This window comes from Vigna radiata, unplaced genomic scaffold, assembly GCF_000741045.1.
Source record: "Vigna radiata var. radiata cultivar VC1973A unplaced genomic scaffold, Vradiata_ver6 scaffold_416, whole genome shotgun sequence".
Lineage (NCBI taxonomy): Eukaryota > Viridiplantae > Streptophyta > Magnoliopsida > Fabales > Fabaceae > Vigna > Vigna radiata.
In genome coordinates, this window is record NW_014544158.1 from 115,401 (window position 1) to 126,245 (window position 10,845).

General features: G+C 33.2%; 1 protein-coding gene across 1 annotated transcript in view; it reads left to right on the top strand.

Moving 5' to 3' along the window:
* Positions 1 to 1,263: 1,263 nt before the first annotated feature.
* Positions 1,264 to 10,845, top strand: part of LOC106755482 — a 24,142-nt gene continuing 14,560 nt past the window's right edge. Inside the window, exon 1 of the mRNA XM_022778318.1 lies at positions 1,264 to 1,327. Coding sequence (XP_022634039.1) covers positions 1,264 to 1,327 — 64 coding nt within the window. The remainder of the gene's footprint in view (positions 1,328 to 10,845) is intronic.

The following is a 10,845-nucleotide window of genomic DNA, read 5'->3' on the forward strand; positions in this document are numbered from 1 at the left end:
CTCCTGGACATGGCAGCCAAGCTTTCTCCAATAGAACCGTGCAGCATCACAAAAATGAAAGGCACCGTTTGAATTCAGCTATGTGCTTTCCTATTTAATTCCTCCAAAAACGTTCAAAGCTAAAGCTTGAATAATAAGTTGCAGCTATTCAATGAAAACATAAAAGCTTCTATTCTAACAGTAGAAAAATCAAATGCCTTCCTTCAGCTGTAACCTTCCATGCTTGAAAATCCAGATAACGAAACTCAGCGTGTGGCGGCTTGTCTTCCTGTAAAAGTAAAAACTCCTAGGTATTTGTGTCCTCCTCCGTCTGCCAGCGTGGGCTGCATTCTCTGGATGCTCCAATCCAATTGCTCATGGACCAGCTGCTGTCCAAGCTGCTGAAGGTGTCTCTCTTCAAGCCCAAGTGATGGAATCAGATCAACTGCTGCAGCTCCTTGCTTGGCGTCACACCGTTCTCTCGGTGACAGCTCTGGATGTGCAAAACCCTGCTGGACGTGGCATTGTGGGCTGCAACAAAATTCTGGTTGTTAATGTGGCAGCTGCTATGGGCCGTGATTGCTACAAGCTTTTCTCTGGATGTGGCAGCTGCTGTTTTTTTTTTTTCCAAGATGCTGCACCGCTTGCCTTCTATGCTGGCCCATTCTTTGCTGAATGCTTGTTGATGTGGAGAGCTAGTGCTAGACTTCTTTTCATTTAACGTGTTGCAGGTGCTGCATGGAGCATGGGCCGTGAATGTGGAGTGTGAGCTGCAGGTGCAAGGCGGCTGGACCGTTGAAGAGGTGTTGGACCTTGAAACCGGATGGGAGCTGTCGTGCTTGAAAGCTGGACGNGTGCTATTAATACATGGGCCTTGGTGTTTTGCTGCCTTCATTGCTTTAAGAAGAATTCACATGCAGCTCTTTTCCACATGCTTCACGTGCTGGACTACTGCAACTCTAAGCCCAACATTAACTACTACAGCGCATGGGTGTGTGCATTCTGCTGGCCCATGAGAGTGCCTCTTTGCCTTTTGCTGGCAGCTGGACTTTCTTGGCCAGACCGTGACAGTGTGGAGGGCAATGGATGCATGAATTCACGTGGGTCATGAGCTGCTGATGGGCCGTGTTATCTTCGTGCAAAGCCAGAAATAAACTTGGGTGCGTGATGCGGCTGGACCAACTTTCTTCATATGTGTGTGGCTGTTGCATCTTCTGGACTTGCTTCCTACATTATTGCTCAAACGAATAAGCGTGTGTGTTGAAGGCTGCTGCTGGGTGCTAGATGGAGAAATGGAAGCAGTTGCTGGCCGTGTTGGTGGTGCTTCAATTGAATTTGCAACGTGCAGGTGGGTTGTAAAGAAGGCTGGACGTGAACGTTCTGGATGGGAGCTGCTCTTCTTCACAAACATGTAACCTGCTATTAGCTGCATGCACCCCCTCTCCAAGAATTTAATCAGCATGGGCTGTGGCACCTGATTATCCAATTGCAATTTAATTGCTGGACCAGCCCTTTTCTCTTTTCTTTTCTTTTTTTTTTCTTTTTTTTTTATTCCAGCTCCCAAGTGATTCAACTGTATGTATTTCTGGCCAGCCGTGTGCTCCTGATTGTGGTCCGTGAGCTGCTAGACTTTTACAATTAAATTCCATATTCTCTTTATTCAACCCATTTTCCATGTGCACCCCCAAAAATGACATTTGCATCTCCTGTCTCATATTAGCTTAAAATAAAATTGATGTGGCTTTTCTCTTTAAGTCCCAAAATATTATCCAAGAATTTTCCCTACAATTAATAATGCAAATAATTAGTCTCAAATAATTCAAATTAATTAAAATAAGTATTTCTGATGAAATTAAGCACAATTAGGAAAAACGGGAAAATACCGGACAATTAAGCACAATTCCCTGATTAATTCTAGCACAATAAACTAAGTAAAGTCGAGAAAAGATTGACTCATCGTTATTTTATTCATATACTTTAGTTATCAATAGTTTGAGTTTTCTTCTNTATACTTTATGCTTGCATTGTTTAACTCATTCAATGTCATGATCATTGATTTTGTCGATATGGACATATACGGGGAAATCTAGACATGAGGGAATACTCTTGATTAGCAATATTACCTAGACATAGGAATAGGACGGTCAATTGCTTTAAGCTTCTGTGCACTGAAATGAATGACTAACTACTAGGGAGACTAAACATAGTAAACTAGTAATTGAGAGTAGGCTCAGAGAGCGCTTGGGTTTGTTTATGCTAATTTTTATGAACTATATATTGATTTGCACGACCTAGAGAGTGTATCTTTTGACAGAAAGAGGCACAAAAACACTCTTTTNACCCCTCGAAGGCGGATTTTGGATGCGGAAGCTCCAATCTACAACTTTTAGGGTTTTATATTTCATTATTTTCATTATTTTCATCAAGTTTCACCATGTCTATTATGAACTAAACCTCCATTGTTGTTGGAGAAACGTTGTAATCCCTTGAAACTCTCATGTATTGAATTGATTCTTGATATATATGCTTTACTTCATTAATTGTTAGGGTATTTCCTCTACACTTTATGCATGCTTTGTTTAACTCATTCAATTGCATGATCTTTGATTTTGTCGATATGGACACATACGGGGAAATCTAGACATGGGGAAATTCTCTCGGGAGCAATATTACCTAGACATAGGGATAGGAGGACTGATTGCCTATAAGCTTCTGTGCGAATGTAATGCATGAATAGTTGCTAGGAATACAAGACATTGTGAACTAGTAATTAAGAGTAGGTTTTCTTCACCGAGACATCGGGTTTAAGGTAAATTAGAAAGTGACATTAACATTAATGAAGAAGTCGAATTCATAAATGCATGAGAGTGGATAAGATAAGTCGGAAATCCAAACAACATAATTAATCCATACATCATTCACCTGCATATTCTTTGATCAATTGATCACACTTGAATGCATATTTACTTTCTGCATTATAAACACTGATTTTTGTTATTCAAGTCTTAAATCATTAACAAATCACATGACTGTCTAGGCCAATGAGTCTCTAGGGAAAACAATACTTGGTCTTACCATTTATATTACTTGATACGATTCGGTACACTTGTCGGAGTCTTAACAGTAAGCATTAAATAACATTAAATGCTTAATGTTCAAAAGCAAAAAAACTGTCAAGAAAAGACATATTTATTGCATACATAATTGATAAGGGTCTAAAAACCGTTATTTTTATGCTTAAATTTGATATCAAAACACACCCTTTATGGCTTAGAATAAGCTTAGAATCGAGTAAAACACTTAGTTGAGTCACATGAGAGTCAAAAGTTGTTATTAAAGATATTATGCTTGTTTTGCATTGTTTTACAGGGTTTTGATAAGAATTGAAGATTGACGTGAAGTAGGGAGGACTTAGACTTAAGAAAAGAGGAAATAAGGTAGAAAAGAAGTGTCGAGTCCACCGCTCAGCGCCAAATTCCAACACTGAGCACCAGACTCAAGGGTGCATTCACTGTTTCTCGCCCAAGTGGTGTCGCTGAGCGTCCAGAATGATTAGAGGCAAACCGCTGAGCGGCCAAATTAGGCACTGAGCGGTGCAATGTTGGGCCTGGGCTTAAATTCTGTTATTTTATATGAGGTGCAATCTCTTTTTGCCAAGAGATTGGGTTTAGGGTAGGCTAAGAAAGTTTGCATGGCAATTAGATAATTAAGTGAATTTAATAAGAAAAGTAGATATAAGAGGGTGGATAAGATGAAATTGTAAACCCCAACAACTACATACATCCATAACTTTTCTTTGCCAAATGATTCATTTGCATTTGCATGTTTATTTTCGTTTTGCATTCACACTACAAGATAATTCTTTTCTCAAGTCTTATAAGATCAATTTGCATGAAAAATAAGGCCTAAGAGTCCCTTGGGAAAACGATACTTGGACTTACCGTTTATATATTACTTGATAACGATCTGGTACTCTTGCCAGGGGCTTAACAATAATCTACTTAATTCTTTGCAGATTAGCTATTCTACATGCATCCACAAACTTCAAATCAAAATATTAGAACTGGATATTAGAGATAAAAGAGATATTCTCAATGTTCTTCACTTGAAGGCATATCTAAAACAATGTACAACCTACTTCAAGAAAAGTACTGAAAAAGCATGTCTACTCCAACAACTTGACTTTATCCAATGACTATTGTACACGAAGAAAGAGAAAGCACAAGAATCAAGGGCAAGAGCTTATTCTAATTAACATTTATCCAGAAAGCCTATAAATATGAGAATTTTCAAATGAAGAACCAAGAGGATAGCATACAACGAAATATTCATTCTAAGAAGCGCTCAAAAGAGAAAAGAAAGAGCTCAAGATAAAGAATACATGTGAGCATAAAAAGAAAAGAAGAGAAGAAAGAGATAAACACATGTGAGTGTTTAGACTGCATTGCATTGTAATTACATCCTCTCTACGAGAGTAATAATCTGAACAACTTGTAAGCAATCTTTGATTGCAATTCTGAAGAAAATTAAAACACTTGTTATACTCGGTCTAAGGTAGCAAGTGGTTATTCGCTGACTAAGACTAGGAGTGGTGAGAATACTCATCTAGTCTAAGGTAGCAAGTGGTTATTCGTTGGCTGAAACTAGGAATGGATAGAATACTCAGTTGTAATCTTGTTGGAAATTATAGTAGAACCCTCTACGGAGGAGACTAGATGTAGCTAAGGTGGAGTGACCAATGTAAAATATTTGTGCATTCATCTCTTCTCTTAATTAAACGCTTATCCTACAAAACCTATAGTTGTGTTTTTATTTCTAAGCACAACCACAAAAATGAAAAAAATGAGCTAACATACAAAAAATCAATCATAATATGATAATTCATCCAAATCTTAGATAGTCACATCTCACAACGTCATACAATTTTACCGATTATTTCATACAACAACACAAAACATGTTATCATCACAAAATACAACCATCAATGATATCAACATTAGAAAGTTGAGTTGCAACTCTCGCATGTAACTTACCAATACAGGTGTCACATCTCATTACTCTCCTCGGAAGCCCCGACAAAGTATACATATGTCACTTTCCATTAGTCTCCTTGAGAGCCCCGACGAAGTATACATGTGTCACTTTCCATTACTATCTTGGAGAGCCTCGACGAAGTACACCACTGGTATAAATATGCACAGTTACCCTTCACCACCTTTCGTTGAGTCACTACATATGAACATACATTTACGTTTCCAAACAATCACATATTAACATGTCACCACAATCTTACTAAATAACATCTACACCACAATTTAGACTCATATAAAATACTAAATCACATATAAACAAGAAAACAAGAATGTAAGCTACCCCCATCTCTTACTCTTTACTTCTTCCCCTTCAAAACTCAACCTTTAAAATTTCCTCACTTCATTCTTGACTTCCCACCGTTTCTACTAAAACTTTACCCTTAAATCTTGTCCTTCCATATTTATAAGCCTAATATCTCTAAGAAAAATATGTTATTTTATTATCACTTATTATTATTATCTAACAATAACACATAACAACATATAAGAATATCTCATAATAACTAACCATATATAAGGATATCTTTTAGTTTGTAACAATATAACAATATCTAAGAATATAAATTAATGTCTAACAATATCTAATAATTTTTTTTTCTAGTTGAACAATTTTCACTCTTGATGCTTCAAAGCAATCATTTTTTCTAGCAAAAAAATTTATGTATGAAAATAAAGGTATTTCTACAAAATAACATGTAAAACAATTTAGAATTAAAAAGGGTTGACTTTCAAGATGATAAGCTAGATTTCACCACTTTGTTCCTTTCTTGTAAAGACACAATTAATCATGTCTTGGGAGTTCTCTTTAAATGTAACTCTTCCATGCCTTTCATGTTTCAACTTTCATCAAAGACTTAACACACAACTCAACAGGATGCTCTTGCATGGTGTGAAAATCTCTTAATCTGTCACTATTTTTGGTTTCTCACCTAGCTTGGTTGGTGCACTCAATCTGTAATTTCTCTCGCTACTACTCACTTTTGCAGAGTTGTCCAGCTTATTTCATTCAAAGGTTCGCTTGTTTTTCCTATGCTTTTAATTCCCACTACTCAATGTTTTCCAATCTAACTACTATCTAGTTCTTTTTCCAACCAATTTCAAAAGAATAATTGAGCAAGCATCAACATATATTCACAACCTAAAATACTACTACTTTCTTACACCTAAAAATTGTAGGATTTTAAAAAATGCATAAATTAAAGAGTGAAAAAATTTAAAATCCAATAAAATAAAACAAAAATCTTGGTTCATTGTGGGATGTGATAAGTTGTTGGGTCCATCTTTGGAGTTCACGTCGAAGAACTCCTCATCCTCTTAAGTCTCATCATCGTCAACTTCTTCCTTATCTTATTGTCCATCATGAGCCTCTTCTTCCTTTAGCTTAGCTTCCTTTGCCATTTCAACAACTTCTTGTTTGGCTTGCGGTTGAGGCTGTGGCATCTATGGTTCAACAACAGGCACTTGAGGTTCAATGCTCACATAAGAGACAATATCAACATATTCATCTTGATGCATATTTCCAACGCTTTGCTCGACTACTCCATTAGATTCCCTCAAGAAGAATGAACTGTTCCTAGGGCATGCCACAAAAGTCATGGAATTGTTGAGGAATGATGCAAAAGATTGACTTGTTCTATTGTAGTGGTGTGACAAATAAAAATGAATATGATGTAGAGCAATGTGTGCCTTGTGAGTGACTGTTAGTTTTTGCTGCATATAAGAAATCTTGATGATGTTATAGTGAATTTCCTCCTTTTGCTCATGAGAATGATCATGTGGCGAGGCTTGTTAATGGTCTCTTTAGGGGCTTTAGGCCTTTGCACTCTGCATCTTGCTAGAGGGTCCTCCACATCATCACGTGGATTTATGCAGTTGACCTTGATATATGCATTTGTAGTTGGCATCCTTAACTTCTTCCTTAAGTGGTCTGCAATGAGCACACACTACATTTCGCATAAGCCAATGATCAAGCTTGAAGAGCTTAATGGCCTGACGAACCCCCTAATCGTAGGCTGTGAGATGGCTATTTTGAAGATTTATTCAATGATTGTGGTATTATGTCCAACATATTTCCTCTCATGATGCAGTAAAGTAGTTGTGCCTTACCAAAAGTAACCCCCAATACATGGGAGTTAGGAAGAATATTGAAGAATAGGAAGGTCATCCAAATTTGAGTCACAGTCTTCATGTTCCCCTGTTCAGTTTGTAAGACTCGAGAAAAATGTAGTAAATAGGGTATCAAGTGATTTGAGTTTTTAATGTTATTTTTGGTAATTTGTGTGAAGTTTATGTGTTTTTTAGAATTATAATTGCTATGCTAATTATTTCATGATATTATTAATAAAGTGCAACACATGATTGATATGTTGATAATTGGGTGATATGTGCATGTGTGTGATACTATCAATGTGATGTGTTGACTTGTTAATGAAAAGGTTGTTTAGGATTGAATGCATGTGGGTTCAATTCTAGGGAGAAAGAGAGTCAAGGGAAACCTTTGTTTTATTTGTATTTTTCTTAGGGGTAAAATAGTCCTTTACCTTTATTTAATTGGTGTAGAAATTAAATAAAGAGGTGTAGGAAGTAAAAGAATTTGAATTAAATAAAATAAAATAAAAGGATGGAGAATATAGAAGGGAATTAAAGATTTGGATAGATTTGGTTTTAAAAATATATTATTATAAGTGAGGAGATATTAGAGATAAAGTTGGTCTAATTTATAAATATTAAGATATAGAGAGAGTGGTGTATTGTGTGTTTTATAAACCTTAAAAACTCTAAATCAAAGAGAGAAAATAGAGGAAGAGAGGAGATTGGCGTTTTTGGGGGAGAAGAAGAGGGATAGCAACATAAACTCTTAGTGCAAAGGAAGATTGTTGGTGTTTTGGGGTTGTAGATAAAGTCCTAGTATTGGTCAAGGTATGAGGAAGCTTACCTTTGTTTTGTTTGTTGTTATATGCCATGATTATCTCTTGGCCTGGTAATTCTGATTTTGATGCATGAGTGCATGACTATGGATGTGATTATCTATGACTGTTGTTGTGAAAGGGTTTGTTGATGTATGAGGATAGGGTTTACGACATATTATGTTGGGATTTTCCTATGATTATATGTATGCTTTTTGTTGGGTTATCCCATATTAGGATTTGCTGCTAAGGAGAAACAAAATTATGATAATGGGGTTTTACCATGCAGGCATATGATATAAATATGGTATGATAAGCATGTGTAGAGTTTTTGGGTTGTTCGGATTGAAATTTGCACGATGGGTTTTGTACGAATCAAAGGATATAAATTATGTGTTTGAGTGTGGTTACAATGGTTTGTGATGATGGAAGTTCATGTATGATGTCTTAAGCATGTTTTCACGTGACTTAGGATTGATATATGAGGGTTGGACCTTAGGGTTTTGTCCAGTATGTGATTATTTGGGGGAATAATAGATTATTTGATATGATAATCAATTATCCCTTCATGCGTGATGAATTCTAGTGATTTATTGTGTAGAACCACTAAGATAATTAATTATCTTAAGTGGTAATCGATTATCATAGGGTAATTATTATACATGTGTATGATTCAGGAATAATCAATTATCACTTATGATAATCAATTACCCCTGTGTTTTTCTTAGTAAAACTTGACGATTTTGATAACAGTTTGACATGGATCAAGCTAAAAGAGTTGTAGAACATGATGACAATCAGGGAATGTGTTTAGAGGTTATGTTTAGAGTCAAGTTTGACTTGTGGTTGAGATTAGACCATGAGTGAATGTTGGGATGTATCTGAGTGTGCGGTTGATGATCAAAAGAGCAAAGAGAAATAGATCTACTTGTTGCACCTAGTAAATCCTGGTTTTTATATAAATATACACACTTTATTTTAAAAACTTAATTTAAAAGTATTATAAAATATGATAGTTGATTATTAAAGACGTTATGTTTATATTAGCACAGTTATTTATATTAAGTTTATATATATATATATATATATATATATATATATATATATATATATAATTATTAAATATAAACTCTTTAACATCTTTTATAACTGTACCATAACTTTCATAACTTTCAAAATTTTAACTATTATATTAACTTTTGTAAACGAAATTTTATATTAAATTAAAATTACTTAATATTTTATTATATAAATTGAAATATATATATATATATATATATATATATATATATATATATATGATAAGTTTGTATCTGAATAATTAGTTTAAAAATTATATTGAGTATGGTTTGTGTTTGAACAACGTTGGAAATTTTTTAAATAATTTATCTCTCTATTTTAGCATTCACATTTATATATTAAGAATAATTATATTTATTTCAATATTATATGGCAAAAAGTATATAAGATTTTAAGGAAAATATGATTAAAACTTAAAAGGAGCACGCAAATGTTAATACTCAAACATGCAGTGTTCTTGTTTCTTTATCAAGATGAAAAGGGTGCATGGTTGATAAAAAGTCAAGATGCAAAAATTTTTTAAAATTTTTTTTATAACGATACGTGTTATCATTTTATTAATTTATTTAAATTTATATTTAAAAAAATATTTGAAATAAATTAATAATCATATATATCATATTTATTAAAAGAATATTATTAAAAGAATTTTTTTTTTAAATTAATATCTGTTGCAAATTTTTAACCTTTCTTAAAAGTCTCCCCAATTAAAGAGATGATTGATATGGTCACATCAACGTGGCTACATTTTTATTGCGGAAATTTATTAAAAGGAATTATGGAGATATTTGGAATTATTTTAATAACCATGTGAAAACATGAGATTTGGTCACCCTCTCTACTTACTCAACTAAATGCAATTCCTTGTGAGAGAAGTTTGATATTACAGAAAAAATTAATTCTTTAATATGTTTCAAATAATTAGCTCAATAAAATTTAGTTAATCAATAAACTTTTTCTTAAAATTATTTTTAATAAATTAAATATTTTAGTTTAATTTTTTATTAATTATTTGTCCATAAATATTTTCACGTCTCATTTCCAAATATATATGTTGGTCTTGTCAATAAGTGTTTTTTTTATTAAAATTGGTTTAATTATATTTTTAGTTTTATATTTATAATAATAATTATACATTTTTTGCAATTTATTTTTAATTTTATGTGTTTGTCATATTTTGCAAAGAGAGTTGATGATTAGTGTTTACTTCATTCAAAGATAATGCACTAATATTTATTAATATAATCATAACCTCATTTTATATGTTTATTATTCTATTTCATNGACAAAATAACGAATAACGCGTTCACATTTATATAACCAAAGAATCGCATTTAATTTTTTTTTAAAAATGTAATAACAACCACATTCAATAAAAAATATATTAAATCACTGTGTAACATAAAAAATGCTATTAAGCCAATTAAAGTTATAACATGTTNTTATGATAATAAGAAAATGGGGTGAACTATGTATAATTTATGGATTGAAGAATCTGATTTCACAAAGAAAAATGCTAGTTGGAAAAAGGGTGTACATAGATTGGGTAAACATTTTGAATACTTTTTAATAATAAATAAAGAAGACTGGTCAATTCTTATCTAATTGAGTATTTTTTTATTCAATTCTCCATTATTTCCACTTAAAATAAAAATAATTTGTTAATTAAATTGTTTNAGTAGTTAAGATATTTTTATGATTAACTTTCTAATTATAATTTTTATAGAGTACATTTGCAATTTATCTAATGTAATAAAAGATTAAGATGTAGTATTATTATGTCACAA